Source organism: Trichomycterus rosablanca, chromosome 14 (assembly GCF_030014385.1).
Source record: "Trichomycterus rosablanca isolate fTriRos1 chromosome 14, fTriRos1.hap1, whole genome shotgun sequence".
Lineage (NCBI taxonomy): Eukaryota > Metazoa > Chordata > Actinopteri > Siluriformes > Trichomycteridae > Trichomycterus > Trichomycterus rosablanca.
Genome location: NC_086001.1, coordinates 560,367 through 587,615, shown reverse-complemented (window position 1 = coordinate 587,615; position 27,249 = coordinate 560,367). Strand labels below are relative to the sequence as shown.

At 41.8% G+C, this 27,249-nt stretch overlaps 3 protein-coding genes across 4 annotated transcripts; 2 read left to right on the top strand and 1 right to left on the bottom strand.

The window, feature by feature from the left end:
- Window positions 1-1,502: 1,502 nt before the first annotated feature.
- On the top strand, window positions 1,503-4,727 carry si:dkeyp-74b6.2 (cerebellin-1). The gene is made up of 3 exons (XM_063008748.1): window positions 1,503-1,877; window positions 3,201-3,320; window positions 3,868-4,727. Exons 1-3 carry the CDS (start codon window positions 1,605-1,607, stop codon window positions 4,063-4,065), a joined length of 591 nt encoding a protein of 196 aa, XP_062864818.1. The 5' UTR covers window positions 1,503-1,604; the 3' UTR covers window positions 4,066-4,727.
- Window positions 4,728-6,308: 1,581 nt separating this feature from the next.
- On the bottom strand, window positions 6,309-14,053 carry ripk3 (receptor-interacting serine-threonine kinase 3). Of its 2 annotated transcripts, none has more exons than XM_063008713.1 (13): window positions 13,994-14,053; window positions 12,272-12,463; window positions 11,811-12,141; window positions 10,598-10,758; window positions 10,382-10,431; window positions 10,138-10,287; window positions 9,894-9,976; window positions 9,105-9,171; window positions 8,892-8,938; window positions 8,763-8,796; window positions 8,171-8,262; window positions 8,067-8,085; window positions 6,309-7,984 (listed from the first exon to the last, which is right to left on the bottom strand). In XM_063008713.1, the coding sequence occupies exons 2-13, from the start codon at window positions 12,436-12,438 to the stop codon at window positions 7,809-7,811; spliced, it is 1,377 nt and encodes a 458-aa protein (XP_062864783.1). In that variant the 5' UTR covers window positions 12,439-12,463; window positions 13,994-14,053; the 3' UTR covers window positions 6,309-7,808. The 2 variants fall into 2 exon arrangements, with proteins under 2 accessions (XP_062864783.1, XP_062864782.1); XM_063008712.1 differs by lacking the exon at window positions 13,994-14,053 and adding an exon at window positions 12,609-12,667 and having other exon boundaries at window positions 12,272-12,466.
- Window positions 14,054-16,003: 1,950 nt separating this feature from the next.
- On the top strand, window positions 16,004-25,995 carry khnyn (KH and NYN domain containing). The gene is made up of 9 exons (XM_063008655.1): window positions 16,004-16,175; window positions 17,722-17,963; window positions 18,385-18,513; window positions 18,909-20,338; window positions 21,178-21,308; window positions 21,391-21,487; window positions 22,627-22,734; window positions 23,820-23,921; window positions 25,313-25,995. Exons 2-9 carry the CDS (start codon window positions 17,733-17,735, stop codon window positions 25,620-25,622), a joined length of 2,538 nt encoding a protein of 845 aa, XP_062864725.1. The 5' UTR covers window positions 16,004-16,175; window positions 17,722-17,732; the 3' UTR covers window positions 25,623-25,995.
- Window positions 25,996-27,249: the final 1,254 nt, after the last annotated feature.

The following is a 27,249-nucleotide window of genomic DNA, read 5'->3' as shown; positions in this document are numbered from 1 at the left end:
AATTGTGTTAATAAAATACTATATTGCAATAAAGCTGAAAAAAGAGAACAGTAAGAGATTTTTACTTTTAGAAACTGAATCAATTCGAATTTTTATTTTATTTTAATTATTTTATGTAAAACTGATTGTACTGGTTATACTTAATTTACAATAAACAATAAAATAGATGTATAATACATAAATAATAAATAATAAAAGCATATTATATATGTATAATACACATTTCATTTTTATTTATTTTTTTAATATTTACTAAAATATTTGTACATAATTACCAGGATTTATTTATTATTATTATTATTTATTTTTACTAAAATATTTGTATATAATTACCAGGATTCATTTATTATTTACTTTTTAATATTTACTAAAATATTTGTACAAAATTACCAGGATTTATTTATTATTTACTTTTTAATATTTACTTAAATATTTGTACATAATTACCAGGTTTTATTTATTATTTACTTATTAATATTTACTAAAATATTTGTATATAATTACAAGGATTTATTTATTATTTACTTAATAATATTTACTAAATATTTGTACATAATTAACAGGATTTATTTATTATAATTTTTTAATATTTACTAAAATATTTGTACATAATTACCAGAATTCATCTATTTTTATTTTTTTAATATTTACTAAAATATTTGTATATAATTATCAGGATTTATTTATTATTTACTTAATAATATTTACTAAATATTTGTACATTATTACCAAGATTTATTTATTATTATTTTTTTTATATTTACTAAAATATTTGTATATAATTACCAGGGTGTATTTATTATTTAATCATACATGTTTTAATAAACCATTAATTATGTATTTTGTTATTTAATAAATGCTCCAAAATAACCAACAAATATCCTATTGGCTGATATTTAATGTGTTAATATATAATAAATTAATATTATTAATAATAATAAATAATAATAATAATAATAATAATAATATGTCAGTGATTGAAAGGTTTTGACATTTTGGGTGTATTTACTTCACTTGTGTGGGAATGTACTGGTGTGTGTGTGTGTGTGTGTGCGTGTGTGTTTATTTTAGTGTAGAGGAATGCTCTGCCAGTGTTAGTAGTTGGTAATCAGATGGCATCACAGCGGGTGCAGGTTGGCATGCTGAATGCCCACATGTTGTGGTGGATGATCTTCTGTGCCAGTGTGTGATATCATCCTGTCGTACCACATCCTGCCGGGCCGAGCTGATTGGATTCTGATAAGTTATCGATCAGCAGGGAGTCGAAGCTGATTTTTATAGAAGAGAATAAAATGATAATGAAGTTCAGGAGTGAAACTGTGATGAATTTATGTGAATATTTGAGTAAAAATGAAGGACAATAATAATTTTTCAGCTCTTTCTCTTTCGTAAACTCTTAATCTCCTCCTGTCTTAAAGCTGGTTCTTGTTCCTGCTGGAGAACCTGCTAAATAACTCCACCTGTTCCACCTGGAACACTGTGACCTGAGCTTTGAGAGAGAACGGTCTGGAGCTCATGAAGACCTCCGTTCTGCTCTCTGGACAGAACCTTTGATCCCAGACTGTACCTGCAGCTCCACGCCCCTCTCGGAGAAAATCAGAGCGATGTTCCGCCGCCACGCCCTCACTGGGTTCCTGACTGGGTTCCTGATGGTCTGCCCCCTGGTGGTGAGGAGCCAGAACGATACCGAGCCCATAGTCCTGGAGGGGAAGTGTTTGGTGGTGTGTGACTCCACCCCGTCCATGGAGCCCTCTGGGAACGCTCTGGGGATGTCGGTGCGCTCCGGGACGGGACGTGTCGCGTTCTCGGCCACCCGGAGCACCAACCACGAACCGTCGGAGATGAGCAACCGAACCATGACCATCTACTTCGACCAGGTCTGGGGTTTTACTTACGTTCTAACACAAATACACCACAGATACACCACAGATACACCACAGAACACACAGTGGTACCTACCAAGTCACCAAGATTAGAGGTGTGGGTTGCAGAGGTGGCTCAGTGGTTGCTGGTTTAATCCTCACTACCAAGCGGTCACTGTTGGGCCCCTGAGCAAGGCCCTTAAGCCTAGATTGCATGCATGGTACTCAGTCATGGTACCGCTTAATGCAGTAAATGTAAACACTAACTGACAGCTATTCATGTCTCTAACCATCCATCCACATTTAATCATTAACTGTCTGTTTTACCACTGCTATATCCTGGTCAGGGTTGCAGTGGGTCCAGTTCACTGGTTAAAAGGGCAGAAAACACCCTGGACAGGTCGCCAGACACACACACACACACACACCTGACTGCATGTCTTTGGACTGTGGGAGAAAACCCACACAGACATGGGGAGAACATGCAAACTCCACACAGTAAGGACCCGGACCGCCCCATCTGGGAGTCGAACCCAGGACCTTCTCGCTGTGAAGTGTCAGTGCTACCCACCTTGCCCTTGTGCCGCCCACTAACCTAAATAATTGTGCAAGTTTGAAAGATGAAATGATAGAATGTAAGAACGTTCTGATGGGGTTCAGAGACATCAATCAATCAATCAATCAATCAATCAACCAAATCAATCAATCAACAAATCAATCAATCAACCAATCAAACAAATCAATCAAACAAATCAATCAATCAACCAATCAATTAACCAATCAATAAATCAATCAAACAATTAACAAATCAATCAACCAAATTTATCAATCAAACAATCAACCAAATCAATCAATTAATCAACCAAATCAATCAATCCATAAATCAATCAACCAACCAACCAACCAATCAATATATTCATTAACCAATCAACCAATCAGCAAACAAATCAACCAATCAAATCAATCAAACAAATCAATCTATTAATTAACCAAACAACCAATCAATCAGTCATTCAATCAATTATCAGATCAATCAACCAACCAAACAGCCAACCAACCAACCAATCAAACAAATAAATCAATCAATATTTTAATTAATCAAACAAACAACCAATCAATCAATCAGTCATTTAATCAATTATCAAATCAATCAACCAACCAATCAACCAACCAATCAATCAATCATTTAACCAACCAACCAATCAATCAATCAACCAACCAGTCAGTCAGTCAGTCAGTCAATCAATTAACAAATCAACCAAAACCAACTAACCAATCAATCAATCAATCATTTAACCAACCAACCAATCACCATCTCCTTCCTGTCTCCATGGTTAGATCCTGGTAAACGTAGGCAGCCATTTTGACCCGGCGCAGAGCATCTTCGTGGCCCCGAGGAAAGGCGTCTACAGCTTCAACTTCCACGTGGTCAAGGTCTACAACCGTCAGACCATCCAGGTAACCATCAAACACACCCGCTCAAGGTGTTAGGTGGTGAATTTAGGTGGTGGATGATTCTCAGCACTGCAGTGACACTGACATGGTGGTGTGGTGGTGTGTTAGTGTGTGTTGTGCTGGTATGAGTGGATCAGACACAGCAGCGCTGCTGGAGTTTTTAAACACCGTGTCCACTCACTGTCCACTCTATTAGACACTCCTACCTAGTCGGTCCACCTTGTAGATGTAAAGTCAGAGACGATCGCTCATCTATTGCTGCTGTTTGAGTCGCTCATCTTCTAGACCTTCATCAGTGGTCACAAGACGCCGCCCACGGGGCACTGTTGGCTGGATATTTTTGGTTGGTGGACTATTCTCAGTCCAGCAGTGACAGTGAGGTGTTTAAAAACTCCAGCAGCGCTGCTGTGTCTGATCCACTCATACCAGCACAACACACATGAGCTTGTAACTGTTGTTCCTGCTGCTTTCCGGTCCTCCTGCAAGTCTTTCTAATTGGACGATCTGTGGTTCCGTGAAGGTTGTGAATGATGCTATTTTTTACCCTCAGGTGAGTTTGGCGCTGAACGGTTGGCCGGTGATCTCGGCCTTCGCCGGGGACCAGGACGTGACGCGGGAGGCGGCGACCAACGCGGGACTGGTTACCATGGAGAGAGGAGACAAGGCCTACCTGAAACTGGAGAAAGGGAACCTGATGGGGGGCTGGAAGTACTCCACCTTCTCCGGGTTCCTGGTGTTCCCTTTATAGACGCCGCAGGAACCATCGGTACCGAAGGAGAGGCGCTTCAGATGGTTCCAGAACTTTCCTATTGTTTATGGGTCACGGGTCCTCGTCAAAAATCCATTAAATTCATTCATCACGTCTTTAGTTTCATTTTACTCTTTCTATACATCATTGTACACCCTTCATCCTGGTCAGGGTCACTGTGCATCCGGTGCCACCCAGAAACTCTGAACGGGAATTCAGCTCATCCTGGACATGCATGACAGATCATCACATTCATTCAATCATCTAACACATGTAAACAAAAAGCTGATTCTGAGCAGCCAATCCACCTCCTGCATGTTTTTTGAAGGAAGGCGGGAACCGGAGCACTTGCAGTAAAGACAGACAGACGTAGGAGAACATGCCAAACTTTGCGTTGCTTAGGTGGTATGCAGGAATATTAACTATAATGTTATTCTTTATGACCCTCTCAGATTTGAGTTTTACAGAATCATAAATATATAGACAGCAGCTCAGACGGATATTTTAGTGTTATTTAAGTTTATAAAGAGAAACACACAGGAGAGTTTATTATAGAAAACAGGATTATTATAAGTGTATGTAAACTTTTGACCCTGACTGTATGAACTTTAAATGGAATGTTTATTTAAATCTATAAATATTATATAAATAAATAAATAATGATACAGAATATTTACATTTATGTTGCGTCCACTCTTTAATGCTCTCTAACTTTAACTTCATTTACATCATCTGAACCCCCCACAGAGAGGGAGTTAGGGACACAAAATCACACTGGGACATGCTGGGACATACTGGGACACATTCAGACATTCTGGGATACACTAGGACATACTGGGACATATTGGGACTTCCCTGGGACATACTGGGACACACTAAGACATACTTGCATGTACTGGGACGTATTGGGACACACTGAGACATTCTGGGACACATTGGGACCCCCTGGGACGTACTGGAACCCACCAAGACATACTGGGACACACTGGGAAAGGCTTTGACACATTGGAATGTACTGGAGCATATTTGGACACACTAGAACATGCTAGGATTTGTTGTGATGTACTAGGACACAGTGAGACATTCTGGGAAAGATTTGGACATGCTGGGACACACTGTGATGTACTGGGACACTCTAAGACATATTGGGATGTATTGGGACACAGTGAGATGTACTGGGACAAAGTGGGACTTACTAAGACACACTGTGATGTACTAGGTCACACTGGAACATACTGGGACACATTGGGACCCCCTGGGACATACTAGAACACACTAAGACATACTGGGACACACTGGAATGTACTGGGGCATATTCGGACCCCCTGGGACATACTAGAACACACTAAGACATGTTGGGACACACTGAGATGAGCTGGAACCCACTGTGACACATTTGCATGTACTGGGACAGAATGGGACATACTGGACATGTACTGAATCCCACTGTGATGTACTGGGACACAATAAGATATACGGAGACATATTTGGACATACTAGGATGCACTAAGACGTACTGGGACACACTGAAGCAGTGATGCTGCTGATCCGGCGCTTGTGTACCACGTGGTTCTGGGAGCAGATGGAGGATTTGGCGGGCGGGTGGCGGGCGGTTGGCGGGCGGTTGGCGGGCGCTGCCAGGTCCCTGCTGACCGCCCCGCTCCGTACTGTCACTGCTCATCAGCATCAGAGAACCACGTCCCCACAGGAACCGTAGAGGATCCAAAACTGCTGCTAAAAATACCCCAGAACATCCTGCCCTCATCACACCACCCCAACACTCCACCAGATTCTGTAACACCACTGCAGGGATTCACTACCAAACGTGTTCAGAGGTTGATCTGCACGAGCTCACTGTCCGGGTTCTAATTCGATCCCACCCCCTGCAGAGAGCAACGGGGAACTCGGGTACAGAGGCATGTCCTTCTTCATTGCCATTTATGGCCAACAGAGGGAGCATGGAGGCGCAGGTAATCGACAAGTCGGTTCCTCTTAACTGACAGTCCATATTATCGCCTGGTTGAATGTTAATCAGCTCCAGGTGGACGTATTTCTATTGATACTGGTTTATTCCTCACAGAATTGCCGGCTCCACTGTTGGCAACCTGCTGCCGTGATGCCGGGCTCGGTCCGGGGCAGATATCAGGGGACTCCACTTATGGCTGAGCTGTTGTTGCTCCTAGACTTTAGTAAAAATGAGACCCGGGAACACTCGGCTTGGTACAAAGTGTTTATTAGCACCTGATTCAGCATTTTGGAGGTTGTACAAATTATCATTTCACATCGGCAGCACCAGAGACGGTAAAAATCATTTTAACATCAAAAAGACTAAAAAATATCACAATATCAAAGTAATATCACAATATTAAAGTAATATCACGATATCAGAGACTAATAACACGATAAACCGAGCAAGTATCACACAGCACACAAGAACCTGCTACAAACAGGCTACAGGATTGGATCCCAGCTCGCTGCAACACCCAATGCATCGGTTCCACTGGCAGCAAAGCAGCTACAGGTCATAATGCTTCCACCACCGTGCTTCACAGGAGCTTCAGTGTTAATAGGTTCAAACGCCTCAGCACTACCTCTCCAAACATCAGCCCACGGTGGCTTCCTTCCTTTTTCATCTTGGGCGCTTTCGTTTTCACTCTGCAGCCCCTAAGCTTAAAACCTGCTCGACTGTGGACAGCGACGTTCGTGTTTCGGCAGTTTGTGAATCCTGAACTCGTCCGAGCACAGAGAGACCGCCGTTCAACGTACCATTTCAGATCTGCTCTCCAGGATTCTGTACAGAGCTCTCTAGACTCTCCCAGCGAAACACTACAGGCTCAGATGAACGGGTGCAGCCGAACTAGCACTATTTATATGAGCACAGAGAAGTCACAGCAACCTTATTCCTGAGATGGCAGTAAACGGAGCGTCCCTGAGGGTGTATGTAAACTTCTGAACTACAATACGATGGGAAGATTTGTGCACCACGACTTTTCACCTGAGAGTTCGAGCCCGGAGAAGTGGGCGGAGTTCCTGGATGTTGTTGATGCAGCGGTGGGCCGTGTTTACGGACCAGGGTTTTCCGAAGTGTTCCTGAGTCCATGGACATGTTTTGATGCAGAGTTTCCACCTGATAGTTCGAGCCCGGAGAAGTGGGCGGAGTTCCTGGATGTTGTTGATATTCGGCTGGGTGCAGCGGCGGGCCGTGTTTACTGACCAGGGTTTTCCGAAGTGTTCCCGAGTCCACACGGTTTTATTCATTACAGAAGCAGGTCAGGTTTTAACACAGCGCCTTCTGAAGGGTCGAGGGTCATACACAGATTTTCTCTGATTCTCAAAATCTTTCAATAATTTTATGGACTGTAGATGGTTAAAAAAAAATCTAAATTTGTACAGGAAATTTGAGATGTGATCACAGGTACTAGTTTGTTCGTAGTTACCAGCAGTTTAACGATAGTTTAATTAATTAATTCATCTGATTCATCTATAAACGATTCACACGAATAGAATCTGATTCGGTCCGATTACAGCTCCAGAATCACACAGAAATGCTGGACACAAGGCAGGAAAACCCAGAATTGCACAGAACAACAATTCCACTCACATGTAGAGGTGATTTAGATCCGCCAATCCACCTTCTGCACATATTTTTAAGGTAGGACAAAACTGGAGAGTCTTTAAAAGCCAAACACACACACAAAACACATCGGAATTATACGTAGACGGAATGGAAGGCGAGCTGGAGATCACTGCCTGGGCTGGTCCGGGTTCCGCTGCTGTCTGGGTGGCTGTGGGGAGTTTGTACGCTGGCCTGTAGAGGGCGCTGAGGGGTTTCTCCGCCGTGGTCTCGTGGTTATATTCATGCTGTTGTTGTTGCCGATCTGAACGTACTGAGCGTTGGACAGAGTGATGCTGGTGCTGGCTGGAGAAAGAGAAGGAAGTGACGAGTTACATGAGGGTCCAGTCCACTGTATTATAGTGCAGTAGGTGGATTGAACACTCACCTGGGGATGAGTTCTGCCGCTGGTGGGGAGAAAGAGAATCGAGTTTTAGTGGATTTAAAACTTTATTTAGTGGTTTTGTATCTACAGACCCGGTGCTGTTGTACCTGGGTGTTTGGAGGTCTGTGATTGGTCGGTTCAGGAGCTGGTCTGTAGTTTAGACCTGGTGCTGCTGGAGGACGTACATTTGAACCTGGTGCTGCGAGACATGAAGAATAAAAACATGAGCAAAAGTAGAAGAAACTTGTGAAAAAGTGAATATTATTATTATTATTAATTACTATTATTATTAATAATAATATTAATTATTATTATAAATTATTATTTTATAATTATTAATATTAATTATTATTAGTATTATTCATATTAATTATTATTATTATTACTATTATTATTATTTTCATTATTATTACTATTATTATTATTTTCATTATAATAATAATTATTATTATTTGTATCATTATTATTATTATATTTATTATATTATTATTATCATTATTTTATTATTATTATGATTATTATCATTATTATGATTATAATTATTTATATTATTTATAATTATTATTATTTATTATTATTATTCATATTATTTATTATGATGATGATTATTAATATTATTTATTATGATTATTATTTTTAATATTATTTATTATGATTATTCATAATAATATTATTTATTATTGTATAATTATTTATTACCTTTGGGTTTGGACTTTAAGCTCGTTGCTGATTTCTAAAACACACAGAAGAAAAACACAGAGTTAAACGGGACAGGAGAATTCTGATCCTGATTCTATTTCTGATTAGAATTAAAAATAAAATAAATACCTGAGTGGTAAAAGCTGCGGCCTTCACAGAGTGAGAGGAAGATTCTTCTGCAGCACAGGAACACAAGAGTGAAAATAAATAAAACAGATAAAACAGATGAAACAGATGAAACGAGGTGTTTTTATCAGGCGTGTTTTAGTGAGGGTAGGACTCTGATCTCAGGTTCAGGTCCAGTATCAGTTGAGTGGTGTGGGATTAGAACAGAACACGTACCGTTATTAGATTTAGAGCTGACTGACAGGGATTCAAACTCAGAACTGAGCTTCTCTTTACCATCGTCCTACACAGAAAAACACGTTCAGGTCTGTATATAAAGATCATACAGGCAGACCAGGAGGTGGCGCTATAGACTATAATACTGATAAAATATTAATAATAATAATAAATACTGAAAAAATACTACTACTACTACTACTACTAATAATAATAATAATAATAAATAATTAAATAATAATAATATATGAATATAATAATAATAATAATAAATATTAATAATATATTAATAAAACAACAAAATAATAATAATAATAAATACTAATAAAATAATAATAATCATAAATATTAATAAAATAATACATATTAATAAAATAATAACAATAATAAATATTAATAGAAAAATAATAATAAATATTAATAAAATAATAACAATAATGAATATTAATAAATACTAATAACAAACATAAAATAATAAATAAAATAATAATAATAAATATTAGATAATAATCATTAAAAATACTAATAAAATAATATTAATAAAATGATAATAATAATAAATACTAATAAAATAATAACAATAATAAATAATAAAATAATAATAAATAATACTAATAATAATAATGCTTAATACTAATAAAATAATAAAACAATAATAATAATAATAATAAATACTACTACTACTAATAATAAATACTAATATAACAATAATAATTATTATTATTATAAAATAATAATCACAATCATAATAATAATTTAACACTGTGTAAAAATAATAACTTTCAGTACCAGTCGGTTTAGAACTTTTGCCACTTGGACATGAACGTCTTGTTTGTGCCGCTCGAAGAGCTTCTCCGTCTCCTCAACACAATCTGATACACGGAAAAATAAATAAACACCGCATTAACATGGTATTATTTATTATTAGCACAGCAGCCAATAAGCATTTCAGCATTTCATGCAGACAGGAAGTGAAAGTTCATGGAACTGAAGTGAATGAACCAGATCTGCGTGGTGTGGGTGCAGCTCTCACCCCTGAACGAGGGTCTCTGTTGGGGATCGTGGTGCCAGCACTGCTTCATCAGGTCCATCAGGCGTCCGTCCACCCTGCTGCTGTCGATCAGTTTTAAATCGGGTCGGTCCTTCATAGTGATTCGAAACTTTACCAGAGTTGATTGGACCCCTAGAGGAGGAGGTATGAGGTAGAGGAACAGTGAGGAGAGGAGGAGTCTCTACTATCGGTCATGTTAACATGTGGAGGTGATTCTCAGACTCACCGCTGTACGGCTCCGTCCCGGCCATCACCGACCACAGCAGGATACCGTAACTATAGAAACAAAGATTAGATCCCATCAGATCCCATCAGATCTTAACAGATCCCATCATCAACAACTCCTGCCCCACAGTGAAGTACGGTGGAGGGAGCAGCTCAGGGACGTATTACAACAGGTGATCTCCACGAGAAGGTGAAGGTGCCACTAAATCCCACTTACCTGTAAACATCGAAGGAGAAGCTGGGAGTGTAGGGAGCAGAGGAATCAGAATCCAGGGCTTCAGGGGGCATGTAACTGAGGGTGCCACCCACGCCAGACCCCCCCGGTACAGAGGACCTGGAGACACTCTGAGCTATCTTCGACAAGCCGAAATCTGTAATCTGAGGCACACAGATCAATCAGGTGTATGATACCACAATACTGAACACCATCAGAGCAAACACCACAGTTCTAAATACTAAACACCACAGTACTAAATATCAAACACCACAATACTAAATACTACCATACTAAACACTGTCAGAGCAAACACCACAGTACTAAACACCACAGTACTAAACACCACAGTAGTAAATACCAAACACCACCATACTAACCACCGTCAGAGCAAACACCACAGTAGTAAACACCACAGTACTAAACACCACAGTAGTAAACACTACTGTAGTAAACACCACAGTAGTAAACACAACTGTGTTACATACTAAACACCACAATACTAAACACTAAACACTGTCAGAGCAAACACCACAGTACTAAACACTAAACACTGTCAGAGCAAACACCACAGTACTAAACACTACTGTGTTAAATACTAAACAACACAGTACTAAACACTAAAAAACACAATACTAAACACCATCAAAGCAAACACCACAGTACTAAACACTACCGTGTTAAATACTAAACACCACAATACTAAACACTAAAATACTAAACACTACCGTGTTAAATACTAAACACTACAATACTACCATACTACTTACTACAACCACACTAAATAATAACAACATCAGTGTATACTACCAAATACTAGCATAGTTACTACCGAATACAACCATGTTAATTACTAAACACCACAATACTAAACACTACCATGTTAAATATTAAACACTACCATGTTACATACTACCTACTGAATACAACCATGTTAATTGCTAAATACTACCATACTAAAGACAGTGACAGATTACTATATTAGGTACTATCATGGTAACTATATGGTAACTAACGGCTATATTTACTACTATACTTAAAAGTAAATACTACCATGTTTTATAGTAAATACTACCATACTAATACTAGACAGTACCATGCTAAATGGTAACGCCATGCAGTGGCCATCAGAGAACACCGGGTGCATTTCTGCTTGAACTCTACTATAATTATGAATCTGACGGTCGGGTCATGTGACCCGGCGCTGGAGCTTCACCTTGGCGTTCAGGCTGGCGTCCAGCAGCACGTTGCTGGGTTTCAGGTCCAGGTGGAGCAGGGGCGGGCCCAGCTGGTGGAGGAAGTTCATACCCAGAGCGATCTGATGGACCACGCGGACAGTCAGCGGCCAGGGCAGAGGTTTACGCCAAACGTCCTGCAGGCCCCTCAGTGACCCCCTCTCCATGTACTCCATCACCAAACCCAGCTGGTTAGAGAGCGTCTTTCCTTTGGAGAGCATCGTTCCTTCATACACACCAAAGAAGTTCAGGACGTTGGGGTTGGTGCCGTGTTGCATCAGCTTCGCCTCCTGCAGGAGGTCTGAGCCGGAGCTGGAGAAGAACATCATCAGTCAGGGGTGAAATGGCAGAACCTCAGGGCTAAGGCTGTGTCCCAAACCCACTGCAGTTACGCCCTCAGTATTAATATCAACATTAAGTCACATGACCTGAGGGACTGTACCTGTTATTCTGATGTAATAGCTTGATGGCGACGTCCATCACCCACATCTTATGTCTGACCTTATAGATTTCCCCGAATCCACCTGAACCAATCGGGTGCTCGTTCTCCAAACTGTCATCGCCAATCACGATGAGCGCACCGGGTACAGGAACGCTGGGCGCCTCCATTTCTCACCGAGCGTCAATCTACAATCTACTAAATAAATAAAGTTTCATTCCACAAACACCAAGAGAAAAGAAAACAGTGGGAGTCTGTACAGAGCTGTAAAAATTCCCAAATCAGTAAAAGATGGGACAGGATGGAAAATGCAAATAAATAAAAACACAGAGTTTCTTACATTGACTTTGACTTTTATTTGAGTGCAGACAGGATGAAGCTGAGATATTTCCTCTTTTATCTGCTCAACTTCATTTCATTTATTAATAAACATCCATTCCTGCATTTCAGACCTGCAACACATTCCAAAAAAAGTTGGGACGGGGGAAATTTAGAGCTAGTAATGAGGTGAAACACTAAATAATGATGTGATTATAAACAGGTGATGTGAACAGGTGATTGTAATCATGGTTTGGTACAAAAGCAGCATCCAGGAAAGGCTGAGAGTCTCTGATGAGTAAAGATGATCAGAGGATCCAGTTTGTCCACAAATGTGTGAGAAGATGATTGAAATGTTTAAAAACAATGAACCTCAAAGAAAGATCGGAAGGGATTTGCATGTTCTCCCTCTACAGTGCAGAATATCATTAAACCATTCGAGGAATCAGGAGGAATTTCAGTGTGTAAAGTTTCATCTGAACACTCGTGATCTTCCATCCCTCAGACGCCATCAAGAACCTCCACTCAACACTAGCTGATATAACCACATGTGTGAGGGATTAGTTTATCAAACCTTTATCAGCTCTACAATACAGAGTTACTGCACTAATCATACTTAACACTTTACTGTGCAATAAAGAAGCCTCATGTTCTGCATGTGCAATATTTTAACTACAATGTGCAATTTTCGTAATGTCAGTATTATTAGTAGTATTATTTAACTATTCTATATATATTTCTTATTTTTTAAACCTGTGGTGTTTTTAACGTGAACCAATGCATGTAATCTCGTTTTTTCTGTACACTTCAATGTACAGTAAAATGACAATAAAGTAAATCTTAAATCTTGAATCTTGAATGTTAACCATGTCCAGAAGCAGTGTCCACTTCTCTGGGCTCGGAGGCATCTAGGATGGACCATCACACAGTGGAAACGTGTATCGTGGTCAGATGAATCAGCGTTCGACAACGACGAACGAGACAGAATAAAAGCTGAAACATTAAATCACTTGGAAAAAGGAACGGTGACATTACAAAGTAGTAAATGCTTTACTGTCCCAACTTTTTTTGGAACGCCTTGCAGGTCTGAAATGCAGGAATGGATGTTTATTAATAAATGAAATGAAGTTAAGCAGATAAAAGATGAAATATCTCAGCTTCATCCTGTCTGACATCAAATAAACGTCAGTCAGTGTATGAAACTATGTGTTTGTTTATTATTATTTACATTTTCCATACTGTCCCAACTTTTTCTGAGTTAGGGTTGTACTTTTGGCCATACAGAGTAGCTTAAATATAGCGTCCGAATACTTTTGACACTTATTATTAATGTTATTACGCTGTTATGTACTGACTATAAAGTTTCCGTTAGTGTGTGTGTGTGTGTGTGTGTGAAGCGGAACTCACCGCGCTTCTCGAGTCCAATCCACCTACTGGAAATCAGCTACTTCAACAGGCGGTACCGGTAACACTCGATACCACACCGATCACAGGTTGTGACGTCATCGGACCATCAAAGACCACCTGTGTTATTCATTATTGTAAAAAAAATCCGCTCACATCAAAGCGCGGCTCGGTTCATGTGTTCATCACACTTTCACTTCCTCATAGCGCTACTGAGGAGAAGTGACGCAGCCTGGGATCAGGTTACATCTCACACAGGCCCCGCCCACCTGGAATTACCACCATTCATTCATTCATTCATTCATTCATTCATTCACCTCCTGTCAATCACACAGGTCCCGCCCACCTGGAATTACCTCCAATAATCATTCATTCATTCATTCACCTCCTGTCAATCACACAGGTCCCGCCCACCTGGTATTACCTCCAATAATCATTCATTCATTCATTTACCTCCTGTCAAGCACACAGGTCCCGCCCACCTGGAATTACCTCCAATAATCATTCATTCATTCATTCACCTCCTGTCAATCACACAGGTCCCGCCCACCTGGTATTACCTCCAATAATCATTCATTCATTCAGTTATTCATTCATTCATTTACCTCCTGTCAATCACACAGGTCCCGCCCACCTGGAATTACCTCCAATAATCATTCATTCATTTATTCACCTCCTGTCAACCACACAGGTCCCGCCCACCTGGAATTACATCCAATAATCATTCATTCACCTCCTGTCAGTCACCTCAGTTACTTCTATTAATCATTCATTCATTAATAATTCCCGTGTAGAGAAATAAAACAATATCCTGTAGAGTGGAGCTACAATTCTACACTTCAATAGAATTAAAGATTAAAGCTGAGGTCACAGGTCTTACCCAGTACAGGAAATGTCATGCTGACTGGGAATTCCCACTGCAAACCACTTAAGTACCGTCATCAATCACACACTACTTACACCCTACACACTACCCCTTACACCCTACATCCTCCCCATTACCCTCCCCCTTTTACCCTACCCATTACACCCTACACCCCACTACTTACACCCTACACCCTCCCCACTACCCCATGCACCCTACACCCTACCACTTTTACCCTATTCATTACACCCTCCACCCTCCCCCTTTTACCCTACCCATTACACCCTACACCCTCCCCCTTACACACTACTTACACCCTACACCCTCCCCACTACCCCATGCACCCTACACCCTACCACTTTTACCCTATTCATTACACCCTACACCCTCCCCCTTTTACCCTACCCATTACACCCTACACCCTCCCCCTTACACACTACTTACACCCTACACCCTCTTCATTACCCTACCACTTTTACCCTACCCATTACACCCTACACCCCACTACTTACACCCTACACCCTCCCCCTTACACACTACTTACACCCTACACCCTCCCCACTACCCCATGCACCCTACACCCTACCACTTTTACCTTACCCATTACACCCTACACCCTCCCCCTTACACCATACACCCTACCCCTTTTACCCTACACTATACACCTTGCCCCTTACACCCTCCCTCTACACCATACCCCTTACACCATAACCCTAACACCCTGTATATTCCCCTTTACACCCTACACCCTCCCCCTTAAACCACACATCTTACACCCTACCTCTGTTAGCTCAGTGGTTAAGGTACTGGACATGTAATCAAAAGGTTGGTGGTTCAAGCCCTATCATTTACCCTAAACAAGGTCCCTAACCCTCAGTTGGAACTGCTTTGGATAGAAATGTAAATGTAACAGAGATGAATGTAGGAATAAGGGAGTATTCATGAATCATACCAGTCAGTGTGTTGTAAGAATATGAGTGTACGTGGTTTAGAGGTATTACGGTAGTTCAGCTCGGCCCGCCCACTCGGAGTTTCCAGCAGTTTCACTTTAGTAATAACAAAACTCAGTGTGACGGAACACTGTTAATCTCACTTATTATCTTATTATTCACTCGTTATTTATCATTCTATAATCATTTAATAATAATAACAATAATAATAAAGTGTTGTAATGTGGGTGTGGATGTGAGATCAGTGCAGTGTGGAGGAACATTAGCTGGTTATTACTGTACAGATGCGGAAGAGAAGCAGGTTCTGATCTCTCTGTAACTCAAACTCACAGTAAAACTGAGGATTCTTTACTCTTGAACACTGCACATGGTAAAGTACTTTATTTTATTTAATATTTAATTTTTATATTTAAATATAAATGTTGGATTCATGAAAGTTCCACCGCACCATGAGTGATTCACCACAGATCATTAAATACCGTCATGTATCACGATTTCTTCTCGAACTTTTCTGTTTACTTGTAAATATGTGTTTGTGATATAAAATAATAAACTTTAATAATTACTTTTACCTGATCAGTTAAATTAAAATAAAACAATTGATGTCCGAATACACATGGACAAAATATCGGAAACTCCACATGGATACCGAACTGTTATAGTTCACATATATAACAGCATTTATCAGCTATAAAAGATCTCCAATTATTAAAACCACATGAGGCAACTAACAAAGTTCCGAGGTGACACATGGTGGATTCTCGAAATATCAGTGTGGTGGAACAGTGGGCGCACAGGAAGGAACAGAACCCAGTTTACAGGGTCGATACTGCACACCCTAAAAGAGGCACCACCCTAAAATTACACACCGAACTGATTTGTCACAACCATAATTGTTCCACCACCCAGAGGTGTGTTCATATTAAAATGGACATGCACATAACATTAAAACCACCTCATTGTTTCTACACTCACTGTCCATTTTATCAGCTCCACTTACCATATAGAAGCACTTTGTAGTTCTACAATTACTGACTGTAGTCCATCTGTTTCTCTACATGCTTTGTTACCCCCTTTCACCCTGTTCTTCAATGGTCAGGACCCCCACAGAGCAGGTATTATTTAGGTGGTGGATGATTCTCAGCACTGCAGTGACACTGACATGGTGCTGGTGTGTTAGTGTGTGTTGTGCTGGTATGAGTGAAGTTTTAAACACCGTGTCCACTCACTGTCCACTCTATCAGACACTCCTACCTAGTCGGTCCACCTTGTAGATGTAAAGTCAGAGACGATCGCTCATCTATTGCTGCTGTTTGAGTCGCTCATCTTCTAGACCTTCATCAGTGGTCACAGGACGCTGCCCACGGGGCGCTGTCGGCTGGATGTTTTTGGTTGGTGGACGATTCTCAGTCCAGCAGTGACAGTGAGGTGTTTAAAAACTCCAGCAGCACTGCTGTGTCTGATCCACTCATACCAGAACAACACACACTAACACACCAGCACCATGTCAGTGTCACTGCAGTGCTGAGAATCATCCACCACCTAAATAATACCTGCTCTGTGGTGGTCCTGTGGGGGTCCTGACCATTGAAGAACAGGGTGAAAGGGGGTAACAAAGCATGTAGAGAAACAGATGGACTACAGTCAGTAATTGTAGAACTACAAAGTGCTTCTATATGGTAAGTGGAGCTGATAACATGGACAGTGTGTGTAGAAACAAGCACTTTGACCTGCATTTAATCAAACAGTCCCAGTATCAGATATTTAACCTGATAAAAAGCTCAGAGTGAGCTGTGGATGCTTCTCTCTCTACAGTGCTGAATATTATGGACAGATGTAGGGAGTCAGAAGTGAACAGTGGCTGTATAAGTGTGTAATAAATGATAATAAGCTGCCATTTCTCTGTACTTGTGAAGGTGGGTAGGTGATGATGGCTCAGTCAGGATGGAGAAGTGAGAACGGAGGGCATCAGGAGGTGGAGGACGAGTTCACCTGTCCAGCCGTGTTACACGCCTCTCTGGAGGATCTCAAACCCACAGTGGAGCGAGTGTTTGGCGTCACCCTGGTATTCGGGGGACAAAGCTCGCCCTACGCCCCTCAGGACGGACAGATCTGGCTGCACCTGAAAGGACGGAAAGAAGAGACGGAAGCAGCCAAGGTGAGTTCTGGGTTTACACCTGGGTGTAAGCAACGTTCTTCCATGATGAGCTTTTCTCTGGGATCTTTCTGGATGAGATGCCGCTAAGCCTTTGGTGGCTATAATGGTGGATATAATGTTCATAGTGGTTCATAGTGGTTCAGCACTAAAATTGCTTTGGAACCATTTCAGAACCAACAGATTTCAACCACTCCAACAACTCTTCAGATCATGGCATGATGTTCCTGTAGATACCTTAAGGTGCTTCATGGTTAAAATCAAACCTCAGTCCAATAAGCTTCCACAGAGTTTGATCAATGCTTTGATTAACCAGTTTGTTGACCTACAGTCTCCACGAGCAGATCTGAGTTGATCTAACGAGACACGTCCGGTGTGGATCTTCTGACTGGACGTCTGATTGTACTTCTGATCTCCGTTCCAGCTTTTTATCAAGGGCGAGGTGCAGCAGGAGGCCCAGGAGGAGGTCGAGTACCCGTCGGTTCTGCACCCCGTGTTCTGCGGTGGCTTCTTTACGGACTGTTTGATCCGGAACACCTCAGCGCACATCCTGGTGAGTCCAAAACGCCGTCTTCATACCTGGTCATCTGCTCCAAAATCAGAACCACACGTTACCATGATATTCGCCACAGCTGCTGGCTTCTCTGTGTACATATAAACAGGACTGGTTTAACTTTAGGGATATACAAAAGTATTCAGACACCCAATCGGAAACCAAGAAAGCCTCAGTTAATGTTCCAGTTCATTCCAGAGCTGTTGAGTGGTGCTGAGGTCAGAGCTCATGCTGGAACAGGAAAGGACCTTCCCTAAACCGTTGGAATCATATTTGATTCCTGTCATTAGACGGGGTGTCCCAATGCTCTTGTGCATATACTTTCATATTAGCAACGTTGACAACACACAGTGTGAAAAAACATCTCGCTGTCTTCTCAAATCTCTCCTCTGTAGGTGGGTTCTCCAGAGTGTCTTCTCATCTACGGACTGGCGGAACCCGTAGTGAAGGCCTACTCTCTCATCCTGGACCTGGTCGAGAGGTACAAGAGAAGCCAGTCGCAGCACGTCGAGATGAGAAGCGAGACCATGGAGTCACAGCTGGCCTTCAGATCCCTGGTGGAGCAACTGGAGGACAGGAACACCCTAGATCTGCTGGTCCTGCCCGTTCTGGTCAAAGAAGTTCTTCTGGACTTGGCTAAACAGGCTGGACTGAACGTGAAGGCAAAGACGTTGAAGACTGAAGCTTCAGCAGGACCAAGAACAGGAGGGAAACTTTCTCAGAACATGGACAGACTGGTACTGACGGATCCTGGAGGAAACCAGGGATTTGAGAAACTAGGGAGTTCCACTGCTTCATGTTTCCCTCAGCCTGATCTAGGTGCTGCAGGTACCAAAGATCACAGCAGAAACAAGGATGGAGAACCTAAAGAGACTTTAGGTCAGTTTTTCCGCAGTTTGGGCGTACCACCAGAATTAGGGGTACTGAAACAAGAAGAGGAACTCAAGGAACGTAGAACACAGCAACATGACCAGAATCAGGAGAAGCTCCTGTTCGTGAAGATTGAACAAGAGAACGAGCACCTTCTCCAATTCTTCACAGCCATGGGCTTCAACAAAGAGGTAGTGTGCAGGGTTCTGGCCCATACTGGACCCAGAGAACCTTCTGAAGTCCTGGACCTAATCCAGCAAGAACAAAACAAAGTTCAGGTCCCAAATCAGAACCTAAATGGAGCTTCAGGAACCAACAAGGAGGACTTTGTGCTCGGTGTGCTTAAGAAAGCAGCAGCGAGTTGTGGCTACACCGAGGAAAAAGTGGACGAGATCTACAGCAACCTTCCCGAGCTGTCACCGCACGAGATGATCCTAGAACTTCAGAAGAAGGCAGTGAAAGAACCTGAGGGTGGTGGAAAAGACACAGAGGACCAACGCTCAGTTCCTCGAGAAACAAAGACCAGTCAGAAAGCTGATGATAAGCCCAGAGTGTTCAAGTCTGAGAGCGATGTTGGTAGAAGTTTAGGAGAAACATCTCAGAGAAAACAGGAAGCACAACCAGGTGGACGAGAAAACGTGAACGTAGGACCAAGGATGCCAGAACCTTTCTCAGACCCGCCAGTCAACAGCGTTCCATCTTCAGTACGTGGACCTCCTCAACCCATCTACCCACACCCACTCAGTGTTTCAGATCAGCAGATACCAGCACCTCCAGAACACACCAGCACCAAGCCTAAGCAGAAAGCAGCACCCTCCAGACCTGGAGCGGTCATTACAGGTCAGCAGCGCTTCCTCGAGGGTTTGGTGAAGACCTTCAATCTCCAGCTGAACGATGATCCAGGAGATCCAGGACTGCGCCAGATCATCATCGATGGAAGCAACGTGGCCATGACGTAAGAACACCAAGACGCTTCACAGTGTTTAGTTCTGAGTGTTGAACCGGGGTTCCTAGAGGTCTCATGAACCACGTCAGTCAGTCAAGTTTAGGACCCATTAACCAGCCCATTAACCAGCCCATTAACCAGCCCATTAACCAGCCCATCTGGAGAATTATGGGTCACATTGAGACACCTGAGCTCATTCTAAAGGAAAGCTCTACAGACAGTAGCCGGTCTGATGCTGCCGTAACAGCGCCTCCTCTGGGGTGGTGGAGGAGTACAGAGAGTGTAGTGTGTTCCTCCGTACATGTTACAGCCCTCTGTACAAATCCACATGACTCAGAGGAGGCGTGTGCTAGTCTGCAGCTCTCATCGTCCAGCATGGGACAAAACAGTAACCATAAATGGAAACAAATGTAATGTAAACAAACAAGCTGCTCCTACTGACGTACAAGGAAGAAATCTGATCGAAAATAAACGTTCAGATGTAAAAAATATTATGCGGCTAAAAAGAACGAGCATTTTTATTTACTATATAGCCAAAAGTATTAGGACGCCTGACTATGAGCTTGTTGGACGTCCCGTTTCCGCTCTACTGAGAAGCTTCTCACAGGGATTGCAAGTGTGTCTGTGTATGGGAATTTGTGCCCATTCAGTCAATATGGCTGGGCGCTGATTGATCAGTTGAGCTCAGGGTCTCTGTGCAGGACACTGGAGATGTTCTTCACGTCTTTATAGAAGGGGCGTCCTGATACTTTTGTCCGTGTAGTGTGAGACTAATATGAGATGGAGTGTTGGATCCGTTATTAACTGGACGCTCTGTGTGGTTGTGATGTTCCTCGGTCGGGATGAAGGCACGGCCTGGGCGGGTTCTTCTCGTGTCGGGGCATCGCTCTGGCCGTGCAGTTCTTCTGGAGTCGAGGCCACCGCAGGATCACCGCGCTGGTTCCTCAGTGGAGACAGAAGAGAGACCCGAAGATCAAAGGTAAGACGGGCGGGGCCGGGCGGGGCCGGGGGGCGTCCGGGCGGCGGCCGAGTTCGTACTGACGCTGTGTTGTGCTTTAAAGAGCAGCACTTCATGACCCAGCTGCAGGATCTGGGGTTGCTCTCGTTTACCCCCTCCAGAGAGGTGCAGGGGCAGAGGATCAACTCCTACGATGACAGGTACCTCATTTCCTTACCTTCAATACACAGTTACATCAAAAGTAAGTGGACACCCTAATATACACTGATTACAAGCGACGTGCGGTTCTCCTGTCTGTTAATCCCGCCCCTGGTAGGTGAAAAGAAGCGACCCTCAATCAGGGCTGGAGTCAATAGAGAGAGAGAGAGAGAGAGAGAGAGAGAGAGAGAGAGAGACGCTCCAATTGGACACGACTGGATTGGGTAATAAAAGAAGGGGAAAAAAGGGGGTAACAATCTCAGCTGTGCTATCAGCCGGCCGGGCGCCTACACAGACACACGATTGGCTGCGTGTCTGTAGGGGGAGGGACGACGGCCCCGCCCCTGGTAGGTAAAAAGAAGCGGTCCTCTGTCAGGAATACAATGTGTTTCTACCCCCGTCAGCCTGGTAAGGATCACGGTGGGTCCACTGACACTGAAACACAGGGTGTAGGGCATGAATACATCCTGAAGAGGGCAGCACACATGCCAGACTCCACCACTCCTAGAGTTATAGGACAGTAAGTAGGTTGTTGTATGGTGGCCAATCCACCTGCTGCACTACAGTACCAAGACAGTACCGGTGTGAAGGAACACCTCCGAGATGAATCGGAACGTCCACCCAGAGGTCCATCCTGATCTTGCAAATGCTCTTCTGACCAGGTGGACCAACTGAGAGAATAAGAGAGGCTAGTGGTGGCTCAGGGCAGTTGTAGCCTAGTGGTTAAGGTACTGGTCCAGTAATCAGAAGGTTGCCGGTTCATGCCACACCACTGCCAGGTTGCCACTGTTGGGCCCTTGAGCACGGCCCTTAGACTGTATACTGTCACTGTAAATGCTGAAAATGTAAATGAAACACTGGGTTACACCACACCACTGCCAGGCTGCCACTGTCGGGCCCTTGAGCGAGGCCCTTCAACCTGAATTGTGCTCTGGGTAAAAGCACCGACTAAGTGCTGGACACGCTGTAGGAATGGGACGTCCACTTCCTCTTGGTGGTGTAGTGTCAGTGATCAGAAGTGTGAGCGAGTGGGTGGGTGGGTGTTCGGGTGGTGCAGGGTTCTAGTCTCCCTCTGTTGAATGGTCAGTGTGAGCTGGTGTAACGTGGAACCCCCTCTGATCTGGTTCCTCCGTGTTCTCAGGTTCATGCTTCAGCTGGCCAGGAGCACGGACGGCGTCATCATCACCAACGACAACATGAGGGATCTGGTGGAGGAGTCGCCCGTGTGGAGGGAGATCATCAAGAGCAGGTCAGAGGGGATCAGAGGGTTCCAACCTCAGCTGTGCTATCAGCCGTCCGGGCGCCCACACAGACACACGATTGGCCGAGAGTCTGTAGGGGGAGGGACGGCGGCTGACCAGGGTTCTGCTGATCAATCGAGGCTGCTGATTATAAACGACATGCGGTTCTCTTGTCTGTTAAACCCCGCCCCTGGTAGGTGAAAAGAAGCGCTCCTCAATCGAGGGGTGGAGCCAATAGAGAGAGAGAGACACACGATTGGCTGAGAGTCTGAAGTGGGAGGGACGACAGCTGAACAGGGTTCCTCGTCGCCGGTCAAGGTGCTGATCACGGACGACAGTGCGTGGCTCTCCGTACACGATACTGAGCTCTGTGTGACTCCGCCCCCTGTCTGGTGAAAAGAAGCGCTCCGATTGGTCAGGACTCTAATGGGTGAAAAAAAAGGGGAGGGGCATGCTGGCACAGCGGGTACAGTGGGCGCGGCTCAGCGAATACCGGTTCTCTGCTCGTCTCAGTCCGACACGTTTTATTTGTGCCGTGTCCTGCATGTGCAGAAGGTGGATTGGCTGATCTGAATCACACCCTGGGTGTAAGCAAGATGTAATCAAACACAGTAGTGGCTCTGGACCCTCTGCAACCCTGATCACAGGCAAATATACAACCAAAAAAAACTGTGACACGAGTGTGTTGTCGATGTAACCAGATAGCAATTTTTATGAATGTGTCTAAAAACACAAGTACAATGTGTTTCTACCCCTCTGTGCTGCCCTCTTCAGGGTGTAGTAATGCCCTACACCCTGTGTTTCCAAGTGATACTGGACCCACCGTGACCCTGACCAGGCCGGCTGGTCCAGTATCACTTGGAAACACAGGGTGTAGGGCATTAATACACCCTGAAGAGGGCAGCACACACTCACTTATTCAGAAAAACATGCCAAACTCCTCAGAGGAGCCGTACTGCTGTGTAGCGGCCAATCCACCTGCTGCACTACAGTATCATGACTGTATATAGAGTTGTAGTACAGTGAGGTTGTTGTATGGTGGCCAATCCACCTGCTGCACTGCATTACCCTGACCTGATGACGGTGTGTGCAGGTTGCTGCAGTACGTGTTTGCGGGAGATCTCTTCATGGTACCTGACGACCCCCTGGGCAGGAGTGGACCCCACATCGACCACTTCCTACGGTCACAGAGCAGGTACCGTACACGCCCGCGTTCGGGTCAAAGGGCCGAGCTCTGCTATAGGCTGAGAGGCGGTCATGTGATCGGCCACAGACTTCACTTGTATGGTGCTGAGTTCGGAGCTGGTGCTTGCTTGACTGTGGACAGTGTTATGAAAGCTCCAGCTGACCAGACAACTCTAGCAAAGTTGGGATTATGTCCCTGACCTTGGCCAGAGACCACTCTTCCATCTGTTTATACACCTTGTTTACAGAAACGTTGGGACGCTTAGTAAAAGGCAGTAAGAAGAAGAACGTGTGATGTGTTCATTCTCAACTCATCAACACTCTCCAGAAAAGTTGGGACGGGGGCGTGTCCTCTTCCTGACAGTAGATCTGAATGATAATAATAAATAATAATAATATTAAATAATAATAATAAATAATAAATTATTATTATTAATAATAATAATAATAATAATAATAAATAATAATAATAATAATAATAATAAATAATACATAATAAATAAATAATAATAATAAATAATAAAAGTAAATAATAAATAATATTAAATATAATGATAATAAATGATTACAGATAATAATAAATATAATGATAATAATAAATAATAATAAGAAATATAATGATAATAATAATAATAATAATAATAAATAATAATAATAAATAAATAATAATAAATAATAAAAGTAAATAATAATAAATATAATGATAATAAATAATTACAGATAATAATAAATATAATGATAATAATAAATAATAATAATAAATATAATGATAATAATAAATAATTACAGATAATAATAAATATAATGATAATAATAAATAATTACAGATAATAATAAATATAATGATAATAATAATAAATAATTACAGATAATAATAATAATAATAATAATAAATAATAATTATTATTATAATAATTAATAATAATAATATTAATAAATATCAAGGTGGAGCAACTAGGTAGGAGTGTCTAATAGAGTGGACAGTGAGTGGACACTATACCTGCTTTTCTGGAACTAGAGCTTGTACTTTGTAAGTGCAGTCATGTTTTAGCACCACTTTATCCTGGTCAGGGTCACAGTGGGTCCAGTTGCAGTAACAAACCCCAGACTGGATGCCAATCCATGGTGAGGTCTCAATTATCCAGCCGTTAGCTGGTAGCACTGCTGTGGATTCGAACCCTGGATCCCAGTGGTAGGGGGCGCTACATGCACACCTAGTGCAGTCATACTGGACCTGATTATATGTACACAGAGAAGTTTACAGGGGTCGAATACATTGTATTTAGTAATGAGGAATCAGAAAGACGTGACGGGACTGCTGTCCGTATATTTTTGACACAGCAGAATAACCGTAAGTATATAAACGTTCCCTGAGCCTCTCTCTCTTTGTTTATTTCTCAGACCTTCTGTACCCATCAGCCACTCGTTCGCGGGCGTCTCCTCCACCCCAGCCCTGCCCCCGCCCCACCCCCGGGCTCAGACGGTGCCGCTGCAGTACCGCGAGAGAGCGCCGGCGGGTCCCCAGCACCAGGGCGGCTCCGCCCCGGCCAGGACGGTACAGGAGACCCTCCGAATCAAACAGGACCTGCTGGAGATCTTCCCAGGACAGGACGGGGTGATCGACGTGACCCTGCAGCGCCACCCGGCCCTCACCGACACCAACCAGCTCTCCTATCTCATCCTGGAACACATAAACACACAGGAGGAGTAAAAATAAACCAGATAAATGATTAAACACGTCCGTCACACACAACACACATGGACCAAAGTATTGGGACGCCACTTTTAATGACTGAATTCATTTAGTGTTTCAGCCACAATTTAATTTTAAATAAATTCTTATATGTGAGTCTGGATTTAACGTTTGTAAAGAGCAATAATAAGAACCAGACCAGCACTGATTTACCTCCTGAACTTGATTTTATTTGTTGTAACTGATGTTTATTCAGGACAGTTCATGTTTTCACCACAGGGGGCGTCACAGCCTCCTACATGTTTTTAATATTAAATTAATGACTATTTTATTACTGATATGTGATTGTTTATGGTGTATAATAATAATAAATATTTTATCTGAAACACAATATGTGTGAATGTTGTTTTAAATGAGCTCTTTTATAAATCATTCAAGAGTTTATACACCGGTACAGTGTTTAGATTTTAAATACTATTAATAATTTCAATATTATTAAAATGAGTTCAGCTGTTTTAATCAGAACAGGAGCAAAAATCATTAACATCACAGTTTAGTTCTTTTTCTGTTAGAAAATATTTCTAATATACAATAAATAAATACATAAATAAATGCATTTATTAATAGTAACTGTATGTAACAATAATAATAACAGTAATATATTATTAATAATAATAATGATAATAACAATATAATAATAATAATGATGATGATGATAATAATATAATGATGATAATAATAATAATTATGATGATAATGATAATAATAATGATAATAATAATAATAATAATAATAAATGCCTTATTAATAAAAGTACAGATAAACAGTGTGTTGGTTTGCGTGTGATTCTGAGATGTGAGGCAGCCACAGAGCATCAGAAGATAAAATCTGTTACCACACTGAGTAAAAGTAAAATCACCCCCCACCTCCTATATCACCTCCTAACCCTAACCCTATCTCCTCCACACTCACTCCTGCATTCAGCTGCTTTTATTTCTGCTTTACTTTAACAGTTTTAATCAAACCTGCAGCTTTTAATATTTCTGTTTCTTTTACTTCATCATCACTGAGATCAGGTAAGATTAACATTTTAACCACTTGAATTTATTCACTAAATTATTAAACATTCATCTGATCTGATTTAATTATTAATATTATTGAAACACACGAATCTTCATAATCTGCTGAAGATTTACTGAATGATCTGACATCCTTACACGGCCGGAGTCATTTTATTTATATTAGAAATAAAACTGTAATGTCTCTCTCTTTTATTTTATTTTATTTGAACATCTCAGAGAAATTGAGCAGATCAACACCGAGTAATAAAATACTGCAAGAACTTTTTTTTCACATTTTAATCGTCAAAATCTGTAAGTGGATTAAACGTCACGTCTAAAAAACTGAAACTAATCAGCAAGGGTTGGATTTTTGATGGATTTTTGTTGTGGTGGTGAAATCTGCAGGACATTCGGAGGATCTGTTTGTCTTTATAAAATATTATAAAATCTTTATCTGCTTTATTTCTTATAATCAGATTTTTTTTACATTTTAATTCAAATAAGAAAATTATTTTATTTTTTGTTTATTTTTATTATTTATTATTTATTTACTCATTTTTACATAAATGTGTTATTGTTATTAT